The sequence below is a fragment of the Fusarium falciforme genome, chromosome 2 (genome assembly GCF_026873545.1).
Source record: "Fusarium falciforme chromosome 2, complete sequence".
NCBI lineage: Eukaryota > Fungi > Ascomycota > Sordariomycetes > Hypocreales > Nectriaceae > Fusarium > Fusarium falciforme.
The window spans coordinates 4,010,566-4,038,061 of record NC_070545.1 but is presented as its reverse complement, the minus strand read 5'-3'; the positions used below and the strand labels follow the sequence as shown (position 1 = coordinate 4,038,061).

The following is a 27,496-nucleotide window of genomic DNA, read 5'->3' as shown; positions in this document are numbered from 1 at the left end:
AATCACTTCCCGCACAAAAAAAGCAAACCTCGCCGCATGTAAGACGAGGCTGGGCGTGCGCACCTAGTGAGCACTAAGCCACCTCGCTATCAAACGCGAATGAGACACGTAATAATCAGCCATCTAGCGGTCGTACTACTGCTAGAGGGCTTCTAATTAGCTATCTGGCATATTGCAGACCCGCAGCTGTGCGACATGCCTGCCTTGTCCGAAATTTTGATTAAAATGCTCATCTCACCATTCTTGCCCAACTCAACATCACCACCTCGATATCATGGAGTCGGTCAATCAGGGCTCAGTGCCCATCAATCTCATCAAGGGCGCGTTTTTACTGCTCGGCGCATGTATCCCTACCGCGTCCATCATCCTCGCGACTCCAAAGTCAGGCATCAACTCGACACCGCGCTACATCTGGCCCGTCGTCGTAGTCGCGATCGGCAAGCGACTCTTTGAAATGATAGCAGACACGGGCACGAGCTTTGTCATCAACGGCGTCATCATGGGCTGGGTTGTGCTCGTCTTGATCCAGTGTTGCAATTGTTTGATCATTAGGAAGCTTGACTCTGATGACTTGGTGAAGGGCAACATTTTTCGACATTCTGATGGGTTTATCGACAGGTTTTATGTCACGATGCGTCTCTTGTTCAATCTGCGAAACGTTGGGAATCCGTGGGAGGTCAAACGCCTCAACAAGTTTCCACGCTACTACAAAGGGTCAAAGCCGAGTCGCAGCGCGTACATCACACGACAGGTCCTCATCATGGCATGGCAATACCTCCTCCTCGACATCATCTACATGTCCTCCTTGGAGACACCGCCAGAGGATGCCCAGAGACTCTTTGGTCCTGGTATAGAGTTCAACTACCTCAATGCCACTGCTGAGCAATGGGGAGGACGTGTCGCTGTTGGTCCTGTGGCGGGACTTGCACCGGCTCGAGTGTCCATCGACATCCCCTACCGAGGCTTCTCTATTCTCTCCGTCCTCCTCGGAATCACCTCTACTGATCAATGGCCGCCTCTGTTTGGAAGCATGTGGGATGCATACACCATCCGCGGCTTCTGGAAGTAAGACTCCCCTCTGCTGTGATATGCGCCGACTTACAAGATGGCAGCACCTTTTGGCATCAGGACTGCCTATGGCCTATGAAATCACTCAGCAACTATATATGCCGAGACCTACTAGGTCTTTCACGGCCTTCATTCATAGAGCGCTACCTGAATATTCTCATCGTGTTCTTGGCTTCTGGCGCGATGCATCTCACCATCGATCTGTTTTCCTACAAGCCCCCATCCAAAGCACCCACGCTCGCCTTTTTTGGCTCCATGGCTTTAGCCATCATGTTGGAGGACGCAGTTCAAGATCTATGCCGCCGCATCACTGGCGTTGACACAAGGAAGAAGGATGTCAAGGTCCCCCTGTGGCATAGACTCGTGGGCTACGTTTGGGTTACGACCTGGATGACTCTGACAGCCCCTTGGTATCTGGCCCATGCCGCTCAACTACCGGCCGAGACAAAGTGGCTTGTTCCGTTTAGTCTGGTGAGTCAGATTGGGCTTCCGGCAGCAGGGGCGTTGCTGGGCGTGAGTGGGTTAATCTTGAAGTATGCTATCGGGGGTGAGGTTTAGGTACATGAGAGAAGGTCTTGAGACGTTAGGGGCGGAGATGTTATAGACACGCACGTAGAAGTCTAGGCAAGATGGTTAAAATGGCAATGGTCAGATAACCGCGATGGATGGCGATTCAAAACAGACAAACATAAACGAGCAGGGAGTTCAGGAACATGAGCATACAATTGATTTGTTACATCTACCGTCATCCCCCCAATCTCGGATGCCTCTAATGCTGAGACGCAAAGGCCGCAGCATACACATCCATATCCGTAATGAATCCATTCGTTCGCGTAGGTTCCCAACCAAGAAGCTGCTTTGCCCGATCAGATGATCCCCTCATAGTCGTGCTCATAGCCTCTGCGAACAGGTTGTCCCCTGATCCAACCAATTCATATTTCCCCTTGAATTTCCAAACTCCAGCCAGAGCGTCAAAGATACCTTGCATGCTCTCTTGGCTTGTGACTAGATCAAAAACTGGGTACGTAGATCCGCCGTTGATGAGAGACAGCTTTTCAATCGCACATTTGAACCCCGTCGCAACATCGTCAACATGAACAAGTCCTGGCTTAGAGTTGGCGAGTAGGGGAATTTGGACAGTGTCCGAGCTTCCACTCCGAGCGGCCTGTAGCAGCGGAAGCACAAAAGGCGTCCAAATGGTGCTCTCGCGACCGTAGATCAAAGCTGGTCGGACAATGGCGACGTCGAGTGTGTCTGAAGCAACCAAGATGGAGTTTTCCAAGTCCGTACGCCAAGCAACAAGGGCTGGTGGTTGGTTGTTTGCGCTCTGTCCAGCAACATCAAGATCATTGACTGGTTCCTTGCTAGAGCCATGAACCCATGTCCCTGAGCAATAGATAAATCCAAGCTTAGGGCCAGTGTGTAGCCCAGAAGCTTTGTACTTGCTCAAGCGTTCTTGACCGATCTGTTGAACATCGTTGAGAAACTTTGCCGAGTCCTGGTTGGCCCCAGCGACATCGACGACAACATCGATGTGATGCTCTCGGATAGCGTTGAGATAAGGCTCGGGCTCTTCAACAGGGTTGGGGCAAATAACGGGAATGACTTCAGCTGCGGCGAGAGATTGAGCTTTGGCTTCGTTGCGAGCTACACCGTAGACTCGATGCTGGCCGCTGCGGACAAGGACGTTGGCGAGTCTCTTGCCAAGATAGCCTGTGGCGCCGAGAATGAGGACCTTGGGCATTTTGAAACTGGGAGTTTTGATGAAGGAAATTAAATTGTTGAAGTGAGCTTGTGAAGTTTATAGAGCTTGGAGCAGATAGAAGGTTGGTAAATATAAGCGTCAATGATAATGATGGATTGACACGTTCGGGGTGTGTTACTTATACTTGATTCAAAGACGATGCGATCCATTTCCTGGGTCGGGAATATCTACAATGTCCTTGACAAGATCGAATAACTCCGGCCTCTAAATCTTGATCCGATTCTCTACCTACGAAGTCTTGTGTTCTACAAACATCTTGACTGCTGTGCGGAAGTCAAAACAGGCGATGGGCCGAAAAGCTCCAATCAGAATCTCGAGAATACGAGGTCGCGTTAGCCAACTGGTGAAAAGGCCGGTGTTTCCGGACATAGTGGCGAAGCCTGCGGAGATAGCCAAGGTTCGGTGCTTATCCCGATGCCAGTTTTGCGGCATCACGGCAGGGTAATGATGGTAAGCGGCTCAATCGGCATGCATCTCGCATGCCTTTGCGAAAATTCACTCTCTTGGATTCGGAGCACGGGAGCTTGTGTATTGGTCAATGATGTTGGCAGCGTTGAGCAGCGAGCACCGAACTGGCTCTGAAGGCTTGCACCAGGTGTTATGTAAAGATTCCAAGTCCACGAGAACATATTTACCAACATCTTTCTAAACATTCCATTTGCTTATTCTTGGTCACGGTTACTCTCTTTATTATCCCTCTTCTCGTTCAATTACTGTAGCAGCTTCTTCAAGTCATCCCTCTCCTTCAGCTCCTCTATCAAATCCGTAAAATCAGTGATACCCTTGCCGCTCATCTCCTCGAAAAAGGGCATCTGTCCCTTCAACCAGCCTCCTTCTTGTCCTGCCTCGGGAATAGCCATGCCTCCCTCCCGAATCGTAATCATGGGCACAAACGTCACCATCATCAACCGCTTGTTTTCGTCCTCTTGACTCCACTCCTTCTTGTCAACAGGTGCAGCTATCTTCAACGCCTCATACCATGCGTCTTCGATTTGAGCTCCTAGTTGATCAAAAGCACTCCTTGGTCGGGTAGCGGACGTTCGCACGATGCCGACGATGCGGTTGGATGTAGCTGTGTGAGGTTTGCCGGCCAAGAAGTAATTGCCGGCACTGGAGTCTTCTTGGATGAAGTGCACGTGGACAAAGAACGAGGGCGTAGTGAAGGTCTTGCAGTGCAAGTCGGTGATGGAGGCAGCGATGGACTGTCGCTGCTCCTGGTCGAGAGGATATGAGTGATAGATTTGGTAATAGGGCATCCTATGAGACAATCAAGGTTCTTCCTTTGTTGGGTGATTGAAATGAGCAAACAACCGGGCAAAGTGCAGTTTGCCGGCTTTGTAGTTCAGATTGGAGTCGTGACACCCGGCCATTAGGGCGTTGTTGACAACCGAGGTCACAAGGCGAGGCGGGGTTTGAATGCCGTTAATAGTAATCAACTTAAGCTTGGCTTGCGAAGCGGGGAAGAAGTCCGCATCAGTGACTTGATGTCCAAAGGACTGGGTTAATTCACACGGCTACAGTATCACCCAGAAGAAATCGAGCCTTGATAGAGTCACGAGCGAAAATATTAGCTGCTAAGTTTCAAGAATCTACACAAGGTCTGAAGGAGCGAGCCAGTTCATCATAGTCATATTATACCATCAACATTGCTAATCTTAGTGGCGTGTTCATCTTAGAACTTCTCAACATATGGCCGAATATCAACCTCATGCGTAAAAGCAGATCGATGCTGGGTATGAAGATACCAATAGTTCTCGGCAATCTAATAACAGTCAGTCTCAGCCTCTCTCACAGATAAGAAATACGTACCGCCTCTGGCTTAATCTTGCCATCCTCAGCACCATCATTAACCTGCCAATCCTTTGTGCGAGGAATATCAATAACACCATCGATAACCGCATGCGCCACATGGATTCCCTGAGGATGGAACTCCCGAGCCAGAGACTGGCCTAGAGCTCGCAGAGCCCACTTTCCAGCGGCGAAGGAGCCAAACTGGGCTGAACCCTTGACCGAGGCGGTTGCTCCTGTGATGATCAGGGTTGGAGGATACTCAGAGTCAGGAACAGACTTTTGGAGGAGAGGTAGTGTAGCTTGGGCAAAGTGGAAGAATGCCCGCCTTTGAACTGTCAGCCCAGTACCCCCAACTTGTCGAGAGTCACATACACGCTCCCATTAAGACTAGCATCAATATCCTCAGCCTTCAACTCCAAGAAAGGCTTCTTGGCAAAGCCACTGTTAACATTGAAAACAGCAGCAGCCAGTCGACTTCCAGGAAGCTCCTTGTCAATCGACGCAAGGGCATTCTTGAGATTCGTAGGATCGGAAACGTCGGCCGTGACGCCAATCGCCTGACCACCCGCCTTCTTGATATCTGCAACAGCTTCTTCGTAGCTCTCGGGTCGACGGGCCAGAAGCACGACGGGGTACTTTTGCGCGAATCTCAACGCCGTAGCACGACCTCAAAGCGATAAGCGGGGATGTTCGGGTGGAGTGGGGATGATCAGCTTACCGGTTCCAGGGCCGACTCCGGCGACAAGGGCGTAGAAAGACTTGGAGGCCATAGTGACTATTTCAATCAGATATGATAGTAGATGAAGTTGTCAACCGAAAAGCGATTCCCTTTGCGGGGAAGATAATCGTCTTATAGCTATAGGCAGGTCTTTGTCAAGATGGTCTAATACTTATGAACCTGACGTCATCTGCTTATAAATGTCGGCGAGTTGTTAATTGCGCGGAAATGTGACGTGATAGACCGAAGACAGTCGGCGACATTTGTCTAATTATCACATATATCGCCATGTACTTTTAGGATTACGGGAATTCGCCGGTCGGTCCGTTCTGGGCTTTCGGGTGTGCTCCCCGAACTCCGGATCAGGTGAGAACAATCTGGATGGGAGCTGACCATTGGTTGCGTTTGTACGCAAGTCACGGTCTGTGTAGATACAAACTTGGGACACGAACAACGTGTCAGTGAGCAAACAATTTCTATTCAAGGCCAAATCATTGAAGAAAGGGGACACAAAGTATCACGGGACCGACATGTACCGCAGGGCACCGAGTCACACCAAACGTGCTGAATGGCCGTTTCACAGACTCGGCTCTAGTTTTTATATCAGTGTTCGTCCCTTTCAATCACTGTCAGGTTTGAAGTTGTTCTTGGCACAATGGCATGTCGAGTCTATTGCTCTCTGACGCGTGAGCTTTGATTCACTGATAAAAACTTTCATCTATCAAAGATTAGTGAGTCAGATGAAGAGTGAAAAGTCCATCATCATCTCGACTCTTGACTGAATCACAATATCAAATCAAGTATAAATCATCTCGTTTCTCCCAACCTTGGTCCCATCTTTCTCTCCGTAAACAAACGAAACCCTACCATCGACAATAAAATCCCAACTAACCATCTCAGCCTCGAAAAACCAAAGCTCGTCAGACTTGGACAAAGCTCACCCTCAAAACCACACACCGCCACCATGTGTGTCATCTTCTGGCGCGAGCAGGTGTGCCGACGGTGCATGAAGACCCTCCACAAGACAGAGACAAATCGGAATAAGTGCAAGAAGTTTCTGGAGGGCAAGGGATGTTTCAGTGACGAGTACTCCAACTGTGACTGGGTTGAAGGACCTGACTGCCCGACCTGCGGGCCACAGCTGGAGGAGGAGGAGAGGAAGAAGAAGAAGCAGAAGAAGTAGTGGAGGGATAATGACATGCTGCTGAGGAAGGGGATCTTAGCTACTGGAAGTTGAGTAAAATGCGTTGATGCAGTCGTGATGAATTGACTTGATTTAAACTTGATGGCCTAGCCGGCTTTCCATCCGTTGCCGCCCTCGAGAATACAGATTTAGAATTCCATACACGAGCTGATGAAAATTCATGGCGAATAATGCGTGCACAGCACAGTGTTGGCATCAGGCTCAATATTGCATTAGCATAATGACATCTCTAATTCTATCATCGCTTTTCTTCATCATTCCACACCTCAACGCCTCATCGCCACTAATTTACTCCTTAACCAAAACAGCCCTGTACCTAACCTTGCCCTCCTTCAGATCATGCAGAGCTGACTCGATGCCCTCCTCGTTCAAAGGATATGTCATGATTGTGGGCTTAATGTTCTTGCGGGCGGCAAACTCGAGGAGCTTGCGGGTACTGTCGCGAGAGCCGACCAGGGAGCCCTGGACTCGGATTCCCTTGAGGGAGAACTGGGTCAGGGGGACTGGTGTGGCCTCCAGGCTGGCTGTGAGGGGGTAGATGATGCCATCCGTGTCCACAAGAGGAACCAGGCTGTTGAAGTTAGTGATTGTTATTCGTGGTTGAAAAAAATGTTTACATACCTGGCGTAGTCAACGTTTGCGCTGCCGCACAGAAGCAGGTGCTTGACAGGCTTGAAATCAGCCGGAGCCTCATCTCCAGACTTGAAAACATGGTACTCGGCAGCACCATACTCCATGGCCTCCTCCCTCTTTGACTCGGAGCTAGACAGGACAACAACCTGGCATCCCATGGCGGCGGCAATCTTGATGGCCAAGTGGCCAAGACCTCCGATGCCCATCACGGCCACACGGTCGTCGCAGCGAACGCCATACTTGGTGAGAACGGTCCAGACGGTTGAGCCGGCGCACATGAGAGGAGCGGCGTCGGCTGAGTCGTAGCCGTCGGGGATGGGAACAACACACTTGGCGTCCCAGACGGCACCGTAGCTGAAGGATCCATTGTCGGTGTCGGCAAAGCCATAAATCTTTCTCTCTCTGCAGTACTGATCCAGATCTGTACTTATGTCAGTGTGTTGATCCTTCATCTTGAGTTGGAGCCTTACCTCTGCAGCAGTTATCACAGCTGCCGCAAATCTCATGCGTATACCCAAATCCAACTCTATCGCCAACCTTGACAGTGTTGACCCCAGAGCCAACCTCACGAACAACACCAATTCCCTCGTGGCCTAGCGCAATGCCGCTCGGCTGGTAGAGCTTATCCGTTCCACAGACGCCAGAATGCGTCGTCTCGATAAAGACCTCGTGGGGCTGAAGATCGCGCTCAACGCTGTCGGAAAAGATCTTTCCCTCAGAGGAACCGCGGAAGACGTTGAACTTGAGAGCCATTGTTGCTTTTATTTGTAGTATATTATTTACTGGATGTTTTACTGTCAAAGACTTTGAAAACTGGCTACGAGTTTATATAAGGGGTAAAACTCTTATCTTCCCTGACGTAACCCAGCACCCACCATCAGTCGATCCACAAGGATACAGCATAATTTTTCATCGAAGATTTAGAAACCTCGAAGTCTCTTCGAATCTTCTCTGAGCGGATCCCCTTCGGTGTAAATGTGGAAACTCGGTGGGCTCCATATGCCTCGGCACGGCTTTTGACTACTTGAAAAAAACTCAGCGCCGGTCAAGAGGCCAATGAGATGAAGCGCATGGACCTCATCTGGCATGTTAGTGCCGGGTCCGCGAACAAGCCGGACACGGCGTCTACTCCGGATGGGTTAAGACCTCCGGCTCGAAACGTATTTGAGGCGAACAGTCTGTTGGGGGACCTGAATTTGCAACCGCTTGTTTTTTTGCCCCGTAGCATTGCATTGCCATATTCCACGTGGTATCTGACTCGCGGGAGTCGCGGCTTTAACGGAAGGTCGCCAGTCGCCCCCGAAATAGGAAGCGGATCCGGTCTTGAGATTGAATCGCCTGATTGAGTGGCTTGTGTCATTTCAAATGATCGACTTGACTAGCATGTTCCATCAGTTGGTTAACTTACACGTTGCCTGGGTTACTCTGCCTCTGGTCAATGCGAAGTAGCCAACCATGACGCTAGCATCCGCCCGGAACATTGAGGCAAGAAGAATAAATTAGCATAACATAAGAGTATTGATTGGAGCATAAAACTGGGAGAGAATTGGATCCTCCAACAGAAAAGGTCATTGGCTCCCACTCGGTAACCATCACCGAGGTCTGAGATCTTGGAGAATGCATCGCAATGAGAGTAACAAAGAAGAACCACATTTTCCCAAATACACACGAGAAAACGATCAAACAAAGTGATATATGAAAGCACATTGACCTATTCACAACTTGTCTCAATCTATCTGAGTCTACGGTCTTCTGACTCAGTTATCCCATCAAGGGCTGGGCTTCAACTATAACAAAGAACACATTATCAACACATGATAACGTCATATCCCAATGCCCACAAAGCTACCTGAGTCTAAATCTATGCTTCCACTTCATAGATCGCCCAGTTAAGAATCATGCCCTCTACTCCATCACCATTGATAGAGTTACGATGTTCATGATTTCTCAGTGCACTATTCCCCTAATGCATAGTCTTTCGCACACTATTTACTTCTGCCAGACTCATCGATCCAATTCCCTTAAAGCAATCCTTGGTCAAGTGGACAGAATAGGTGTTCGCCAGCCACAGCACCCAGGACGTGATGAGAACAGATAGGTAGAGAATCTCTAAACTTTTTATAAGTAATACAAAGCCAATTATTCTCCCGACTTGAAGTAAGCAATGCTAAAAACCCCGAAAGTGCGATTGTCGTATTCTTCGTAATACCGTTATCCCCATAGCCACAGCAGGTCTTGGCCATTCATATTACCGCTTTGGGCAATTGATCGACTCAGCCATCCCAACACCGCCTCTCAGTTGACGTACTCTAATGAAGCAGCTTGTAAACTACAATTTGGCCCAAATGGGTAACTTTATTTCAATTGCGCAGCGGGCTAGATAGTACGCTGTGGAACATATCGTGAAAGTATTGTCTCTGAGAAGATATAAAGGTAGGTTGACAGACACGAACTGAACCAAACATCTCAACACAGTCCATTCACTTACTCATTCTGATCTCAAAAGACACCATGTTTTTTTATCTTCATCTTCGGCATTTATTGCTGGCTCTTTTTCTTAGCATCAATGTCGTGTTGGCCACGCCAAATTTCAACCCACGGATTCTGGCCGACACCAATCGCGACGGCATCATCAACCATCTCGACGCTGCAAACAAGCACATCTGGACTTCCAGCCGCGGCGCGATATTCCTCCCCAACATAGGAGATCAGCAGCATCGCTGTCCCGGGGTTGATCTTGTAAAGCAACCTCTCAGCAACTTTGAACTAGCCGCCTGTAACGACGCATCTGGAGACCGTCTTCTCACCCCTGAATACGCAGCTCGTCTCAAGACTCTTCCGCTGAGTAACTTGAGCAAGAATGCTATCGGTTCCATCTACACTACTCCCAAGTCCACCCTTGGCCGTGTTCGAATTTTCTGGAAGAGTCAAGATTCTACAGACTGGTCCTTGGTCGACCCGCAGATCACCTTCAACGCGACGAGCCTTGCAACAGGCCTCACGCTGGCCATCGACGGGCGAGAACTGGTGACTGACTCTTCTATCTGGGATGGACTTGTAAACATCACATTCAGTGTTACTGACGGTAATGCAACCGCAAGCGATACTGTAGCTATGAAACAGGCCCCCGTGCTGATCCATCACCACTTACAAGCCCCTCAAGTGGTTCTCAGTACCGATGGAAACGTCACCTCTTCGACCTGGCAGACCGGCTTCATCGACTCAATCCAAAACACCCTCGATAGTCTTGATCAAAGCCTCCCCTTCGTACTGTTCAACGAAACGGGTGACATCTGGGCCCAAGACTTTCTCGAACCCGGATACGCAAGCATGCCCGGCCCCAACGGACCAATCTCCATTCGCGTGCTCCTACGCTCCGCTCAATCGGGACGCACAGCAGGCCGTCAAGTCTTTTCTCGCCTTCGGGGTCCTGGAATTGGCGGTTTCCAGCCAGGTCTCGGTTCAGGCTTTGGCCACGAGGAGATCAACTCTGGAGGCAACTTTGAGACCATCCCACCATACGTCTCAAGAGCAGGAGTCGAGTACAAGAGCGGACGAGCTATCGCTGGGAAACACTTCGACAAATATCCAGCAGAGTCGATGGTCAATTTTTTGGAAGCTCAGGGTGTTCAGAAGCCATTGGTTCTCGAGACTGGGTGGCTTGCTGTCGGACATGTCGACGAACTGGTTCAATTCGTTCCATACGATAACGAACTTGGCTTTACCATTGCTATCGTTGATACACTTTCAGCTTTCAGTCTCTTGGAGACGGCTTGGAAAGACGGCCATGGTGATGCAAAAGTCATCAGTTACAATGGAGACATGACACCCGACAACGAAACCATCTTCATCGATCCAGAGGTCCGAAATCTTACGATCAAAGATTTACTCAACGACAAAGACTTTATCTCCATTAACGAGTACGCACAGAGCTTCATCAACGAAACCCTCGACCTCCTTCTTGTAGAAGTTCCCCTGTCCGAGTCAGATATCCTCCGCGTCCCCACGCTCTGGAAAGACGTCACCTATCCCTGGCCCAACACCCCAGATGGCCATCCTCTACGTCTCAACAGGGCTCCTCCAGGAGAACGTCAGGTCAAGTCCTTCTTTCCACAGTCTATCAATGGGTTGGTCCTCGGACATGACTACCTGACGCCCAAGCCGTGGGGCCCTGTTATTAACGGCCGGGATATTCTCGAGGAGGTTGTCAAAGACGTGTATGCCAGGGCCAATATGACGGTTTGGCTGATCGATGATTACATGTCTCATCACGTTCGAGGTGGAGAGGTTCACTGTGGGACGAACACTTTGAGAGAGAAGGACGTTGCATGGTGGGAGTAAGATGCATCAATGTTGAGCCGTACCATATTGGTCGACTATATCGGAGACGGGCCGCATGGCATTATAGATAGCATAGAAGTTTTGGTGTATCTTTATTACTGAACTTATCCACACTCCTTAATTTAATTTCCTTCTCAGCTTGGCACCGGCATATCCTCTTACCAAACCAGACCCTTGACCTGCTCAATCTTCTTCACGTTAATGTTCTTCCACATAATGACCGAGAATATCGTGATAGAGTACAAGCAAGTAGCGGCAATCAGCATCAAGCGCTGGGTATCACCGTAGGCCTTGTTGATGGCGTCGCGAGTAGGCGATCCCCAAGGGTAGGAGGACTGAACGGTAAGATCACCATAGATGCTGGCAAACTCTCCCATGGCATCGGCTGGGAGGTACTTGGTGAGCTTGGCAGGGAAGATGCCAGTCCACATAGCAGCAGCGATAGCCAGACCAATGGCACCGCCAACGGAGGAGATCATACGCTCGACAGCCAGAATAGCAGGAATATCCTGGTGTTTAGAGACAGCCATGACGGTCATTTGTTCGCAGATGACAAGGATACCACCTCCAAAGGCGATGAAAATTTGGCACATGACGATGTAACCAATGTGAGAGTCGGGCTGACGGAAGTGAATCATGAGACCAACTCCGAGGATGGTAAGGGGAACGCCAAAGTAGAGAGCCTGCCACTTGAGGCGGCCGTTGATACGGATGATGACTCCCATGCAGAGGGCACAGAAGCAAGAGCCCACGGTATAAATGTTGGTGATGTAACTGGCGTGGGCGATAGACTCGCGGAAGACCACAATCAGGAATGAGTAGAAATAACTATCCCAGATGTACCAAGCACAGTAGATACTCGCCACCATGGTAAAGGTGAAGAAGACGGTCCTATTGTTGATGAGGTACCACGGGATGAAAGTGGTCGGAGCGAGGAACCTCTCCCAGGCGGCAAAGGCGATGACCAAAAGTCCACCAAAGATCAAGAAGCAGATGATCAGGGGAGATTTCCAAGTGTTGGACTGGTAAGAGTATAGCGAGAAAGCCAGAAGGAAGAGCGACAGGCCGGTGATGATGAGCAATAGCCCAATGACGTCGAATTCCTTGAGGTAGTAGACCAAGGACTGGGAAAAGGTACGGTTGCTGGGCTCTCGCTTCACCAGACCCTGCTTGACGGCTTGGCTCTGGTAGTACCAGAAAAGACCGCACAGGGGGAGAGTGACGACGGGGTAGACGATGGCCCAGAGACCAAGACCCCAGCGGAATCCGATGTGCTCGTATGCGTGCTGAGCAGCAGGACCGTACGCCCAGACAGTAGCAAGATACGGCGAAGAGGCAAAGGCAATCATGAAGGCTCGACTTTTAAGCGACGAAGTATCGGCAATAAAGATGGTCGTCGTGAAGTCGATGCCAGTATATCCCACGCCGTAAAAGACCTGGGCAGCCGCATATGTCCTGACATTGTTGCAGCCAGCCATCATAATAATGCCGATAGTGACAATGAAGATCATGATACTGAAGGACTGAGGTCGTCCCCAGAGGTTCATGAGCTTGGCGTAAGGGAGAATGATGAGACCCGAGACCAGGTTGGAGACGATGGATGTGGTGGCCGTGAGGGAGTGTGACTGGAAGCTACTGGTGACGAATGGGGTCAGGGTGCTGATGATGCCAGACGAAAAGGCCTGGATGAAGGAGATGAGCCAGATCCTAGAAATCTCATGTTAGCAACAGTATGGATGAAATGCAAGTTGTAGACTTACAGAAGGTAGGCGATGATCAAGTGCTTCCTCGTCCAGACCTGAGTCATGGCCCGAACAGCCTGAACACCCTGATCAAGCTCACCATCAGACTTTTCCTGCTCAAAGTTCGCAGCAAGCGTCTCCTTGTCCTTTGCAGCAGCTTCATCATCATTGCTGGCACGGGCCGGCTCCTCGACGACAGGAGCTTCCTTGATGGGGTTGCGGAAGGCGTTGAATCTCATCTTGCCGACAAGTTGGGCCGCTGAAGCAGAGGCTGGATGAGAGGGATGGAAGATCAGATAAGATGAGACAAAAGGTATGCATTATATATCAATCAGCATCCCACTCGGGCAAGTCAAGCTTTGCCAGCCCTGTCGGGTACTCTACACCATCCCCCTGCTCAACACAAAGCTCTAATTTGACCGACAAGCCCATCCCATTGGGTCCAGAACGAGCCGATCATCTAAACCGGGTATACCGTTCGCACGATGGCTGGCGTCTCCGCGAGCGAGAACTTTTTCTCTTCCCAAAAAGAGTCTCGATGCTCCATCCAAGCGGTTAAGACGGCATGCCCAGGTCCACCCCACGACCATCCGTGGATCGCTTGTCTGGTGCCAAGTGGAGTTGTAGAGTAATTTGGTCTGAAACGGGCATGGTTGATTGATCTTATCAGATGATCAGCAAGGACAAGAAAACAGTTCGTCCCAATCGACCGGTCTGGGAGCTTGGACGGGAGGGGCTTCGGAGCTTTCGCAACCTCGCCGCAGTTCTGTGATCAAGACTGAATGTCAACGAATTGGCTTCTTGTTAAGAGTCTGGATTTCAGGCAAAAGCTGTCAATGATGAATTGTTCTATCGTGTACAGCTTGAACAAGATCGTGATCAGATCACCTTCGAGGACTCAAAGAAGCATGTCACCATTAGCTCGCAAAACCTTCTTCCGGACCCTCCGAACGGTGCCCTCGCGTCCACAACGTGGGGGAACCCGCCGAGATACCTCCATACCATCACCAAGGGTACGATTACTACGCGTCGAGTCTCGGTGGGCTACCTCCTCGACTTGGCAGCAGCCCTATGGGCTCGACGCCATGCAGACTCATGCGTCAAGCGAGACCCGCTGGGCAGGGAGCTCCTAGTCATGTTTCCGGGAATAAGATCCAGAACGAGCCATCGTCGCCCGCACCGCGTGCCGATTATTAACTATTGACGTTAGGGCACGCTCTGTCTGGATCCGTAGCATCCCACATCCCGATGGGAGAGGGCATGGTTGTTCAGGAGTTACGTTACATCGTGGGACGGACAAAGTGCTTCCAAAACCTGAGCGTTGTCAAGAAGGATCTCCAAAGTCTTGAGAATTTCCAAGAGCAAAGGGAAACCCAGACGCATGGTGATGAAGCGTGGAAGAGAAGCAAAGTTTTTGATATACCCCCCATGAGTGTAAAGAGATGGTCAGGCATCGAGCAGCGCCATCGCCGTTCATCGAGGCTCCAATAGAAGCGGGTCGGTCACTTCACTCGGATAGTGGGCAACCAGGGTATGCCAGCGCCGAGATTCATCGGGATGTGATCGTCTAGCGTATTGAACTGCGAATATTTACGCAAGGATGACTTGGACATAAGATAAGTACCCAGGCTATGGATGTCTTAAATAACAAGCCCAAGATAAAGACTCTGAGCAACTTGACCCCCAGCTTCAGTGCGACCTAAATAACGAAACCACCCAACTACAGGGTCTTATTGAATGACTATATCACTTCAAGGGGACCCCGAGACATTATGAATTTTCCAGACACATTCTCTCTGCATCTTGCCATCTTTGCAGAACTCGCCCGCTAGTAGGTCCGTCAAAAAATCGGATGGCTGTCTCACATTCAAGGACCACGGCTAAGTTGACAGCCAGAATCGAGAATTGAAACTTGGTAGAGCTGCTATCATTGAAAGGCTTCTGTTTTTAGGCCCTGCTATGACAATTGTGTATCTCCCATTGACATGTAATTCCAACAAAGGCAGCAAGGTGAAAGAAGACCCGGTGGCCTTTCTATTGTCATTGTGCCGTTCATGTAGACTGCCACATCTCATATCAAACTATATATCAGATCTATTTTAGATCTTCGATGTGTTCTGAAACCAAAAGCTGAGCCCGTGTCAAGGTGGATGCCTTGTGGTGTTTCGATCCAAGAGATCTCTCAACACTCGACTGAAGCCTCATCACATCCTTTATACAGATAGTGGGAAGCATCTTTTTGTCTTATTTTGACATATTAGTAATGATGATTAGCGATTTTAGGCATTCACTATACCGGGATCGCGTCAATTCGATGTTGTTAGTCCTTCGCCAGGAGGGGGGTTCAATTCAACATATCTTGAGAGTAGAAGAAACAACATAGATCTAGAGGCTTAGTTTAACTTCTTAAGACTTCTATAAGAAGGTAAACACTTCTAAATTGTTAGCAACTCTGTGGGGAGTGGTGGCCCTCACTCTTAGTTGCAAGCATGTCCTAGACCAGGTTACCCGTGAAATTGGCTGACCGAGTTAGACCGGGAATACTTTTCAAGGCGAAACCGACTTTTTATTAAACTTCAAGTCCTCTTTACTAAAATATCTATCAGCCTGGGTTGAAATCAGACAGTAAACTGGTCGATCCTTGCACGCTAGCCCTCGGCCTCACAGAATGACATCCACCGCACACATCCATGTCATCGAATACTCAACAGCTTGCGACCAATCGTGTTCTATCTCTATAATATATACCTAGTCGGTATACTCTTATCTGCTCCTGAGAACTGGAGCAAGAGCCATCTCATAGGTTGGCATGGACCTCCAGGCAGTCTGGCCACAACAGGGTGTCACGCCAGCCACATCTATTTATATGGGCAATATTTAGGCAGTCACTAGACTTCGCTCGGAGGACGATTCTTTCTTAAGATTGTAGGCCACATGTTATTCGGGGAAGTACGCTTTGTGGCGGAGTCAAGACATGCCGTCCTCAATTCTTGCAAGTCAACTGTATCACTCACAGCCAACTTACACGCAATCACTCTACTACTTCCCAAACGAGTTCAAGGCGTGACAGCAAAGATATCTTCAAAGTGCTACCTCCCCAATCCTATATCCCGTTGCTTAGTTCCCCTCCGCCTGCAAAGTCTCCCGCTTCGAAGCACTCTTGGGATCAAAATAGGGTCTCTCCCCAACTCCCACAACCCTATTCCCAAACCGATCCCCCAACCCATCATAGTCAAAAGTCGCCGAGTGAAACACACTCCGGTTATCCCAAATGGCAATATCATTCGGGTTCTCCCACCGCAGCCGCACCTGGATCGAGTGGTCCTTTGCCACAAGATCATAAAACCACTTGAGGAGGTTTTCGCTCTCTTCGGCTGTCACATCGTTGATGTGACCCACGTGTGCGCCGATCGGGAAGACGCTCTTCCAGCCTGTTACGGGGTTTGTTCGTACGACGGGGTGGATTGCGCGGAGTTCGCGGCCGACGTTGTCGGGGGATCCGCGTGGTTTGTCGTACAGCTCGAAGCCGGAGCGCTCGGCGATTTTGGCAAAGTTGGGCTGCTCAAAAGTCGCCGTTAGTCTTTCGAGGAACTTTTGATACGCCGGGCTCAGGTGGTCGTAGACGTCGTAGCCCGAAGCCCAGAGCGTATCGCCACCAGTCTTGGGCAGCTCAACGAGCCTCAAGCTCGTGTAATCAGCAGGAGCAGGCTCAAATGCAACATCGGAGTGCCAAATTTCATTGTTCTGCTTAGTGACGACGACACCGTTGTCTTGCGTCTTGCGGTAAAACTTGGCATGCTGCTTAGAGCTGATGGTGCTGACCTCAAGGTCATCGCCACCAAGCTCACGCTCCGAATTGAGCAGCGGATGGATGTGTAGCGTCGAACTAGCTGGACGACCCGTCAACTCTCCAAGACGTAGGATAAGCTTCTTCTGAAGATCATTTGTGAGATTGTTCTGAGCGCGGAAGAAGACGACGCCGCGTTGAGAGACTGCAACAGGTCAGATAGCGATTCACAGTATTCACTGGGGAACTCACTCGTGATTGCGAGGTCGCGGATCAGCTCATCTGAATTAGGAGCTTCAAGCCATTCAACCAAGTTTGCCTTAGGAAACTCGCGTCCAATGGCAGGAGTCACATCAAAGTGCTGAACATCCTTGAGCGCGCCCGAGAGCTTCAATGGCTCACGGCTCTGACTCTTGGAATGAACAGGAATGTCGGCTTCAACGGCAGCAGGCGCCATATTGTATACACTGCCAAAGAAAGTGTAATTGCTAGAGATGAGACTTCTCTTCCTGGGATATCGCAGTCTTCTTATACACAGAACAGATCATCTCAACGGGCGGGGAAGCAAACCTGCCAAGCTTTCGGCAGGACCACCAATAACCCTCGGGTTTCGGTCTCTCCATGACTTGATTCGCTCATCACGACGATTGTTTCCTCATAGCGACACTCGCATGCAACATGTCGTGCTCCAATTGGAGTCATGTTAACTCGATCCCCTCAGAACCGCCAACAGGATGTCCTCGGCCAAGCAGATCGCGCCATCGGCGTCGAATACGAGCGGCAGATTCGCCTTCTGACAAAGCAGATTTGCGAGAAAAACAATGGCGATGGACTATCGGAAACACCATCAAATACGAATGGGATAGCCAATTATCGCTGACTGACGAGAGCCAAGTTGAGAGGTTGCAGACACAGGTGTCATGATAGCGTGCGCGACATGGGCGATGCCTATAACGCAACCAGCACCGATGGCAGCTCCAGCAAATGCAAGAGATGATAAACTCAAAGGTCAAATTCACTCATAATACGTACATAAGATGCGAAAAGGGGCAAAATCGCAGGGTCTCTCTCAGCCAACTACAACCAGGGCTCAGTCAGTGGAAGTCGGATATCGCGTGCCAGACAAGCCTCAATAATTAATTAGACACACGACTCAGGGGCCGGATTAACAGCGTTGTCCGAAATATTCCTTCTTATCCATCGTTATTGCATTCTTAATTCTGCGCTTTGGCATAAAAGACATGAAGCAATCCATCCTGACAAGCACGTGCTACGCGATCGTCAACGCCAAACACATTCATCCACCAATGCAAACTCCCTTCACAATCATACTCATACCGGCAAAACACAATCAGGAAGGTAGATTAATCTGCATATCATCACCCCACGCAATGCGACACTACACACGGTGAAGAGTCACAGTTCCGTCCGCGCGGTATCTGCACCCTCTCCGCTACCGCCTTGCATCCAAGCTCGCCATCTAATCGCCATCTGACGTAACTCGTATCTCATACCATTCGCAAATCAGGACAGACAGTATTCTTATGCTCGTTATGTCATCATTTAGTTATGCTGCTATGCTCTTGTGCCGACCAGGGCCAGGACAGACGTGTAAACACTATACAACAGGCATGGTATAAACTGACAAACATTCCAATCGACTTTCCATGCAGAACAACGAACTGGATAGGGGGGTATTGACATGATATCGCCGGACAACTTCTAAAGGCGACGTGAAACCAGAAAACAAAATCCACTCAAAGGCATGAGCCGCAAACCCCCATCGCATAGACCCCTCATAAACACCGCTCAATGCCCGTAAAACGACAGAATTAGATAATGGTAAATCGTAGATGGTAGAAAGCAGGCTGGCGCAATTAGTGCTGCTTGGTCTCCGCGTTGGAGATGGCAGCGTCGACAGCCTCCTGCAAGTCGAGATGGAAGTAAGGTCGGTTGAGACCCTGCACAGCGACCAGGCGCGAGCGGGAGGGGTCCCTTGACACGCCCTTCTCCGACTGGCTGTTGATGGAATCGTCAACAGCCTCAATGTCCTGGCGGACAGGGGAAATCTTGGCCTTCTCGTCAAAAGCAGCAGCCGTGGCAGCGCTGTCGGAGCCACCGAGATCAGCAATGCTGAAGATGGCCTTCCATTGACCAGCACCATCCGATTCGCGGGGAGTTCGGAAGCCAAAACCAGCAGCCGCCAGGGCACGCTTGGTCCATCGGTTCTCAATGTTGGCAAAGTGCCAGTCAACAATCTCGGGCGCAGCAAACTTGTCAAGCTGGTTGCGCACATCAATCAAAGCCTGGATAGAAGTGACATCGACGTTGTTAACAGTGGAGAAGTCAAAGATAACAGCCTTGAGGATAGGGCGCTCATCGTTGGTCTCAAGCTTAATGTTGCGGGGCTCGCCATCGTTCCAAGGACGGTCACCCAGTCTACCCAGGAGAGCGGGGTTGGTCCTGCGACACTCGACAAAGATGGTCTCGGTAAGGTGGTTGAGGTATCGCGAGGCGTTGGGGTAGTTGAAGCCCTCGGCGAAGCGGTAGATAAAGACGCCAGGATAGGGGCTGTGGACAATGACGTTGGGGTTGGAACCGTCGGCGTGGTCGATGGGAAGGAATCCAGCTCGGAGAGAGCTCTCACTCTCGTCAACAGCGACCTCCTTGGCAATGGATCCGGGGCTTGAAGTTCCGTTGCTGACATTGGCCTTCATGGTTCGGATGCGGACAACACCGAGGAAGCGGCCACGGGTCTGGAAGAGACGGAAGATGACAACAGCGAAAGAGATCGAGACGGTGGTGTAGATGCCATTCTCAATGGTAGAGAAGACAGTGACCAAGACACCGGCGAAGAAGATGATCACCTCAATGGGAGAGACACGCCAGAACTGGTACACAACCTTGGGAGGGGTGATAACATCTCCGACGGCGTGAATGATGACACCAGCGAGGGCCGCGTTAGGGATGTACCAGAAGAGAGCAGTGAGGGCGTAGAGAGCCAGGAGGACAACGATAGCAGTGATGACACCAGCGAAGGGAGTGCGGACACCAGCCTTAGACTTGATGGCAGTACGAGAGAAGGAACCAGTGGCGGGGTAGGCACCAAGGAAGGGTGCGAGCAGGTTGGTGACACCAATAGCGACAAGCTCCTGCGAGGGGTCGATGACGTAGTTGTTGATGCGGCCAAAGGACTTGGAGATAGAGATGTGCTCAATCAGGACGACGATGACGGCGGCGGGCAACTCAGAAGCAAAGGCCTTGATGATACGGGAGTTGATCTCAGGAACGGCAGCGTGGGTGAAACCTGGGGAGCTGAAGTTAGTCACAAGGGTCTTGGGCACGTGGTACAGAAACATGCAGGGACTCACCGCTAGGAACATCTCCAACAACGCTGACTCTGGGCTTATCCCTGTGGTGGATGTTCATACCAGCGCTGATAGCGACGTACAGCAGGATGACAAAGGCGGTTCGCAGGGTTGAGATGAAGAAGAAGAGCTTGGCACGCTGGGGCTGCTTCTTGGCGAGGAACGAGCAAAGACCACGGATGCCGTAGAGCATGACGAGAGAGCTCAGACCGAGGGCAGCGTCCAGCTTAGTCTTGGGAAGAGCCTTGAGAGTATCGATGATGACTCGGTAAGGAGCGGCACGGGTGTTGACACCCTTGATGCCCATAAGCTTGGAAACTTGGCCAGCAATAATGTTGATGGCAGATCCTGTCATGAAGGCACAGATGGAGGGCAGGGGAATGACCTCGACAATCCAGCCAAGTCGGGCGAGGCCGAGGAATGTGACAATCGAGCCAACAATAACAGCAAGAGCTGAAGCAACAATGTGGCCCTCAACATCAGGGATCACATCCTGGGCATGAAGAACAATATTGCCCGTGACCTGAGACATGACAGCGACGGGCTGAAAACAATGGTCAGCTGGGCTCATTTGCGCGGTGCGGGGAGCATGTTTGACTTACTCCGATGGTGATATCCTTGGAGGTAGCAAAGAACCAATAGATGAGGACACCCATAAAAGAAGAGTACAAGCCATACTGAACGGGGAGTTGGGCGAGCTGGGCGTAAGCCATGGACTGGGGGACGACAACAGCGCCCACAGTGACACCTATCGGGGAGTCGAGGTTAGCGATGGATAATTCTCCCCGAGCGGCTAAACTACTCACCAGCAATGAAGTCACCAAGGAACCACACCCAGTTATATTTGTGAATCCATGACAGGAAGGGGAACAGGCTCCAGAAATACTGGGCAATGCCGTGAGCAGTGGGAGTAATCTCGCTCAGGAACTCGCCAACGGTAGGCTCAAACTCGACGTAAGGGTCGGCATTGGTGATGGACGGAGCCTTCTCCTCAGGCTCGTGATGGTCGGCGCCGATGAATTTTTCCAGGATGGACCTGTTGGGCTTGGCGGAGGACGTCATGGTTGACAACAATGCCAATCGAATAGACAAAAAGGACAATTGCTGAAAAGAAGAGGTCAAGTCTCCAAGAACGGGGAGATGATGAGGTGGATTAGCAACGGCGGAGCGTGGCTATTTGAGTCGAAGGATGGTCGTGGAGCCGGATGCAGGCGATTCGGACTATCGCTCGGTCGGTCGGGCTGTGGCACTAAAACCTAGCAGCTGGGCTGTCGCCAAGATGGGACAAGAGTCGGAGGGGGGATGGGATGGGGCTAGTGACCGCCAATCCAAAAGCAACGGTCGACAGGAGGGTAGGACTGAAGAGTCGTGTGAGGGGATACGAGCGTTGCTGAGACTCGACCCGATGTGATGGAGGATGAGAGGATGAGAGGTTGTTGGATGCTCGAGAAGAGAGGCGAGGACGGGGTATAAATTTAAGTTTGATCGAGAGGTGGCCACCGACAGCGGCGATCCGGATGGAGTCGATGAAAGAGTCGAGTCGAGCATGGTTGCTGGTTGATGCTTGCTCGAGGCCACTCCCTCCCTAACGGTGGACCCTTCTCCGTCCCATCCTCTCCATCAGCTCTTTTTTTGGGAGACGCCCACGGACGTTTCGATACCATGCCCATCTTGCGTATTATTCTGACGAAATGGTCAGAGCTGTGCGTAGTGCACACCCGTTCGGCGCGCAGATGTCTGATGACCAGGGATCGACGAACACCAGGGCCTGGGGAGCGACATGGCCTGTGACGACCCATGTCCACAAGCGACATGCTGCAGGCGCCTCCAAATTGTATCCTGTACTCCGTACCGCGTGTCCCAAGTACCGGCTCGTGTGTCTCCTCGGAGCATCGCGCGGTGTGTGGCTGGACGCTTCCTCGCACACCCCCAGCTTTTGCTTTCAAACGGCCATGACCCGTGGGCCTCGTCAACTTCGGGAAGCCTGGTCGCGGAGAGGGCGGGAAGACGTGGGGAGTTGGGTGCAAGCCGGTCCTCTGCAAATTCGACCGGCCAGATTGCGTGCTGGCCAGGATCTGAGCATGTCATTGTTCGGCTCCGCCAAAAACCCACCCACATTCGCGTTGCCTCCGTGGGGCGGATGATGAAGCTGAACGCGGCTGTTTTTTTTTTGTAGATGGAATCTCCCCGAGAGGATCAGCAGCACAGGTTTCGGCTCACCTGTAGTATCTGTAAAACCGCAATCGCAGTCTGTCATCTCCAACACTCCCAAGGTTTCTTTCAGTACTCGATAGAGCTGACAGCAAACTCTTCTCCCCGTGAGCAGACTCGACAAACAAACGGATCCTTGCTAGACCACCCGCACGACGATATCGTCCCCGATTGCGCCATCGGCACCAAACCAATGGCAGATAGAGAAGCCTTCTGAAGCGGGACGCTTTGGCCCGTTTCGGTTTGGTGGGGGCGGGCTTAGTTGAAGCCGCGTCGTGGGAGTTTTTTCTGTGACGAGCCAAAGACGAAAGGCTGATTTGCCGCGCGGCGAAATCATTGGATCAAATTGAACCATGAACAAAAGATTTATCAGAGAAAAACATCACCGTACATGTGCGCCTCCATTTTGATGAAGACATGAGATTGAGGGGGCGACAGGCCGAGGGCAGGGGAGACAGGGCAGGCACGGGGAGCGCGGGGAGTTCAGGTAGTAGCTTCCTCCCTGGCCGTGTGCATCTTGGTTTCCCCGAAAGTTCTTCTTTTCTGCATCGTTCCTTCTTCTCTCGGGGAGATTGTTTTGTCAGCCACGGAAGGTTACAAAGTCGGTGACGGAAGGCGGCACGCACAATGAAAATTGACCCTCACGCCCGCTGTAATTATTCACCAGCAACTCCATCTGTCCATCCTCTAATGACCAAATTTCACCATGACCACAACTCCCATCTACATTGCCTCATCACGGGCCATAACCCAACTCCCCGTGCAATCTGATGCTTTCCTCTTGAGGTCCCTGTAGCTGGTGTTTCGGCCCCACTTCCCCCAGGACCATGCACCACCGCTGCCACCAACGCAACACCAACCCTGCGATCGATACTCCCGCCAGAATGTCACCATCCATACACCCCCTTCTGTCACGGAAGCTGTACCGAAAGCGTGGCGAACAAAATCTCTCATCACCAGTTTTCTGGGTTATCGAGTCCAGATTTGGCGGGCACGTTCCGCCGGCTCGTCGCCCAGCCCGACAGTCCACAACAGTGATTCGGCATCAACTCGCGATGACTCTTGTTTGACCATAATGGCACCATGCAATGCAGCTCGAGAAACACAATGGGCTCACCCTTGTTTCCCATGGAAACTCTCACTCCCTGGATCGGCCATGTGCGCCAGATGCTACGCCCCGTCATCCATTCGCCAGAAGACGCAACCCCCTGGACAAGCGTGGAGGATCCCTCGAGTGAGACTTTGTGAGTGCACCCAAATTAGTCTTGGCATCTAGCTTCCCAAGGCTGAGGTCACGGTCACGTATCGAGTCTAGATCCCAATAAACTACGGTTACTTTGCAGGAAAAAGCATGTCGACTCGACAGCTCTCAACGTCGAGTTGCCGATCTTCCATCTTGTCGATCCAGACCGAAATGGATGCTGTATCCAGCGCGCTGGAAATTGTCCGTCCATGGCCCAGACTCGCATTCGATGTTCCGGCGTGGGACAATTTGTCGGGCCCCATCACACTAGATCTGACGCAATGGACCCTGATGCATTGCTCTATCATAGTGTGTTGCGCCTCGACTCTTTCTGATCCTTTGCAGGCACACGGATCACCAACCTGGGTCGACCATGACCGTCTTTCACGCCAAAAAGGGATTCTCTGATGAGACCGCGTTGTCCGCCCCGTCATCATCACGGGCCATCGCCTCTGAGCTTGGAACGTCGGCCTTTCCCCGTCTTTTGCGGTTACGAGATCGAAATAGGATCGGTACCCTATTGTAGCTAGGAACACTGGTCGACGCGGTCGCCCCGGAGCACGTCATGAGGATGTTCGTCTCATCCCCACCTGCGCTGAACTCTCGTTGGCACACATGCTGGGAGCAACCTCGTTCATGAGCTCCCCTTTCATGCTTCTGCAGGTTTGATGGGGCTGACAGGCCGCCCATGCTTCGGGTCGTCGGACGAGCGCCGATGGTCCAGCTTGGCTGTGGGAAATGACTTGATCTAGAAGGCCCGTAAGCTAGGCCGCTCAAACTGCCAAGCGAGCGATGTAAGCATGCTTCACTACCTCCATCTGCTCCCGTCTTGTCCCCCCACGGCCAAGACATGCTCCGGCACAAGTTCCCGTCATGGCAACGGTTTGGGCGTCCTGGGCATCGCGATAATGCCTTGGCAGATGTGATGACAAACTCGGTGTGAAGCCATTGGCTTGCGACAGTCGCAAATGTCGATCCTCACATGACGAGACTTTTGGAGTCGTTGACGAATATGCGACAGCTTGGCGAGGAACCAACAATCGCACATTGCAATCCCAGCCCTGCGGTGACTGATTCCCTGCTCGCCTCCCTCGCCAAAGAGACAACTCCTGGTTTGCCTTTGTCGCTTTTGAGAAGGAGGGAGGGTAGGGGCGGAACCTGGTGCAGACGGCACCTAGATCTACCCTTGTCGCCTCCAGAACCAAGAGATTTAGTGATGGTGTGGTGCCGGGGAGTCTGCATTTGGTGGCGTCGTGGACCTGGAGTCCCGGCGCCAGTTCAGTTCCGGCATCCCTCCTCTTGGCTCGCCTCTCTTTGGCTCGCCTTGGCTCGAGGGTCGCAGCTCAGATGTACTTGGTACTCGTTCCCCTGCCGAGGCCCACGTACCCCCCTCCACGCGTTAGCTGCTCGGCGACGCAGGTAACCGTTGTCTTTACCGGGAATGCGGTAATCACCGAAGCCTCCAGCTGCACGCGAGCACGTCTTCCCCTTGTTGTGAATCAAGCGGCTCTGTGTGGCTCACTCCCGTCTTTGCAGCGTCTTGGCAGCACACCTTTCTCGGCATCACGGCACACAACCCTGCGAGGCGACTGCACGACTGTCGAGATATTGGTGCCAATACGTGGGATTTGCTGCTTCAACTTCCAGCTTGGTGACAATCGGCTCCACCGAGTATGGTCTTAGAATCCCCGAGGCTTGCAAACTCTACTTCACATCAATTAGCTCAGGTTCCCATTGGACGCGAATAGCGTCGGCATCGCGAGCTGGACTCTCCACTTGCCACTATTGGTTGTCTTCCGCTGCATCGAGGCATGCTATCGACCGGCGGCAGTGTTCGCGACCCGGCATGGCTCATCAGAGCCTTGTTGAGGTCGAAAAAAGAGCAATCGTGTCTCGTCTAGACAATTGCGTCGACAGCCACGGCGATGGTGAAAGACGGGCAGTTAACCAGAATTGCCGCGATACCGAGATGATGTCGATCTGATCAACAATCACCGGCTGAATGTCATCGATGAACCGCATGAATGCTCGCAGCAATCAGGGAAGGTCGACGAGGGAGTCCATCGCGTGCTGCACGCGTCATGGGGATCGGCTTTGCCTGTGATTTTACCTCATAAGCAGTGTTCATTAAGCTTATTCAGACCCACATACGCTATCCCCAGCATTATCTGACATTCCTGTTGCCCTGGTCGTTCGATCTGGCTGCCTCCGAGTCGCATGGTGTTGGTTGTCGTGGGTCGACGTCGGCGCAATACTGGAGTGAAGTTGAAAAAAGGACAATTCACGCAGCGGCTCAAGCTGCGTCGAAAAGCTTCAAGGGCTCTGATTTGATCGGATCGGGCCGGGGCATTTTCCAGTGTCCATTTTACTGGGATTTCTCGGGGAGTTCATGTTTTCTCGGGGAGTTGGTGAGGGCACCTTTCGGGGAGTTGGGTGGGGATGGGCAGATGATCACCAAGTTGGCGTCGCCGATTCAGCTGCACGGAAGGATGAGTGAAAAAATGTGGCAAAAGAGTACTGTAAGTTGGCTTGTAACGGTCCAAAGGGTGTAAACATTTTTGGTCTGGCCCGGACGAGGCGTTTGTGGTGTCTAAGGGTGACGATACGCCACCAAGGCGTCAAAGAGCATCGAGATCATCACAGCAGTTGAGCAGCCGAGGTAGCCTGCAGAGAGGGATTCCAATATTCGGAGATGGGCAGTTTTACTAAATCTAGCCTGGATCTTGAGGTCATTTACTATGCACCTATTTTTTCAGCTCGTCTTAGCTTGGCAAATGAGGTTTTACATCTCAACTTGATTCTTGTTTTTTTCAGAAAAGCAATCATGGTTGATTACGCCCAGTATGGCAAGGTTTGATCACGACAGATAGACTAATAGGGAAAGTATGCAGCTGATACTCCAGCCATCCATGCCGGAGGCAATGAATGAATCGTCTTCGTGGTTAAACTGAGGCATCTTGGCCATGTTCTAGGGTAGCTTGGGGAGAGTGTGTATGAACAGGTGACTTGGGACTCAGCCCACTTCGACATTCACCGAGGTCTGTGCTTGACGGCAATGAATGTTCTTGTTTGCTTGGTGTTTCTCGTGAGCTGGATTTATTCCTCTCTGGTTGTCTTCATGTCTTAGAAGCTGACTTCTGGTACCCTTCTGACCCTTAATTTGTCTTGCGAGGTTGACTCTGCCCCCAAGAGGCATCTTCTCCCTTGCCCAGATTATCAGAAATACCAGACACGGTAATTCCCACTTATTCCGACCAAGCATGGACGATCATGGTTCAGCTGCATCCAAGTTTGTCATGAGAGTTTGGTCCATCCAAGTCCTTTATCTAGAGCTCAGCAACTACACACAAAGAGAGATTCGCCTGAAATCTGCACATAGAATGATAGAAAAGCTGGGCAAACTGTGGAAATTTTCCGTTGTTTCATTGCTCTTCTGCTCCATTCCTCGTCTGCTTGTTCACCATGTGCACGGCCTTACTATCTCACATCAACCCAAAGCAGCACCACTACGGCCCACCCAGCGTATGGGCATGCAAACCTGAAGGCATCAAGGGGCCGTATTACCACTGATCCATACATGGCCATTATCGGAGGTGTTTCGCGAACTCGTAAGCAAAATTCTCCC

At 51.2% G+C, this 27,496-nt stretch overlaps 9 protein-coding genes across 9 annotated transcripts; 2 read left to right on the top strand and 7 right to left on the bottom strand.

Moving 5' to 3' along the window:
* Window positions 1–256: 256 nt before the first annotated feature.
* On the top strand, window positions 257–1,626 carry NCS54_00316700 (MBOAT-2 domain-containing protein; the record flags this gene model as incomplete). The annotated part of the gene is made up of 2 exons (XM_053148749.1): window positions 257–1,065; window positions 1,113–1,626. The coding sequence occupies exons 1-2, from the start codon at window positions 275–277 to the stop codon at window positions 1,624–1,626; spliced, it is 1,305 nt and encodes a 434-aa protein (XP_053004724.1). The 5' UTR covers window positions 257–274.
* A 211-nt stretch (window positions 1,627–1,837) lies between these two features.
* On the bottom strand, window positions 1,838–2,812 carry NCS54_00316600 (Epimerase domain-containing protein; the record flags this gene model as incomplete). The annotated part of the gene is made up of 1 exon (XM_053148748.1): window positions 1,838–2,812. One exon carries the CDS (start codon window positions 2,810–2,812, stop codon window positions 1,838–1,840), a length of 975 nt encoding a protein of 324 aa, XP_053004723.1.
* Window positions 2,813–3,543: 731 nt separating this feature from the next.
* Window positions 3,544–4,089, bottom strand: NCS54_00316500 (Tautomerase-3 domain-containing protein; the record flags this gene model as incomplete). Its single annotated transcript, XM_053148747.1, has 1 exon — window positions 3,544–4,089. The coding sequence occupies one exon, from the start codon at window positions 4,087–4,089 to the stop codon at window positions 3,544–3,546; it is 546 nt and encodes a 181-aa protein (XP_053004722.1).
* Window positions 4,090–4,505: 416 nt separating this feature from the next.
* Window positions 4,506–5,394, bottom strand: NCS54_00316400 (Hypothetical protein; the record flags this gene model as incomplete). Its single annotated transcript, XM_053148746.1, has 4 exons — window positions 4,506–4,595; window positions 4,643–4,949; window positions 4,997–5,291; window positions 5,343–5,394. The coding sequence occupies 4 exons, from the start codon at window positions 5,392–5,394 to the stop codon at window positions 4,506–4,508; spliced, it is 744 nt and encodes a 247-aa protein (XP_053004721.1).
* A 1,440-nt stretch (window positions 5,395–6,834) lies between these two features.
* NCS54_00316300 (PKS-ER domain-containing protein) lies at window positions 6,835–7,932 on the bottom strand (the record flags this gene model as incomplete). Its single annotated transcript, XM_053148745.1, has 3 exons — window positions 6,835–7,117; window positions 7,168–7,600; window positions 7,650–7,932. The coding sequence occupies 3 exons, from the start codon at window positions 7,930–7,932 to the stop codon at window positions 6,835–6,837; spliced, it is 999 nt and encodes a 332-aa protein (XP_053004720.1).
* A 1,758-nt stretch (window positions 7,933–9,690) lies between these two features.
* NCS54_00316200 (PAD domain-containing protein) lies at window positions 9,691–11,520 on the top strand (the record flags this gene model as incomplete). Its single annotated transcript, XM_053148744.1, has 1 exon — window positions 9,691–11,520. The coding sequence occupies one exon, from the start codon at window positions 9,691–9,693 to the stop codon at window positions 11,518–11,520; it is 1,830 nt and encodes a 609-aa protein (XP_053004719.1).
* A 158-nt stretch (window positions 11,521–11,678) lies between these two features.
* On the bottom strand, window positions 11,679–13,501 carry NCS54_00316100 (Hypothetical protein; the record flags this gene model as incomplete). Its single annotated transcript, XM_053148743.1, has 2 exons — window positions 11,679–13,227; window positions 13,281–13,501. 2 exons carry the CDS (start codon window positions 13,499–13,501, stop codon window positions 11,679–11,681), a joined length of 1,770 nt encoding a protein of 589 aa, XP_053004718.1.
* Window positions 13,502–16,379: 2,878 nt separating this feature from the next.
* NCS54_00316000 (TauD domain-containing protein) lies at window positions 16,380–17,527 on the bottom strand (the record flags this gene model as incomplete). Its single annotated transcript, XM_053148742.1, has 2 exons — window positions 17,302–17,527; window positions 16,380–17,254 (listed from the first exon to the last, which is right to left on the bottom strand). Exons 1-2 carry the CDS (start codon window positions 17,504–17,506, stop codon window positions 16,380–16,382), a joined length of 1,080 nt encoding a protein of 359 aa, XP_053004717.1. The 5' UTR covers window positions 17,507–17,527.
* Window positions 17,528–18,926: 1,399 nt separating this feature from the next.
* NCS54_00315900 (Hypothetical protein) lies at window positions 18,927–21,479 on the bottom strand (the record flags this gene model as incomplete). Its single annotated transcript, XM_053148741.1, has 4 exons — window positions 18,927–20,356; window positions 20,421–20,961; window positions 21,020–21,165; window positions 21,224–21,479. The coding sequence occupies 4 exons, from the start codon at window positions 21,477–21,479 to the stop codon at window positions 18,927–18,929; spliced, it is 2,373 nt and encodes a 790-aa protein (XP_053004716.1).
* Window positions 21,480–27,496: the final 6,017 nt, after the last annotated feature.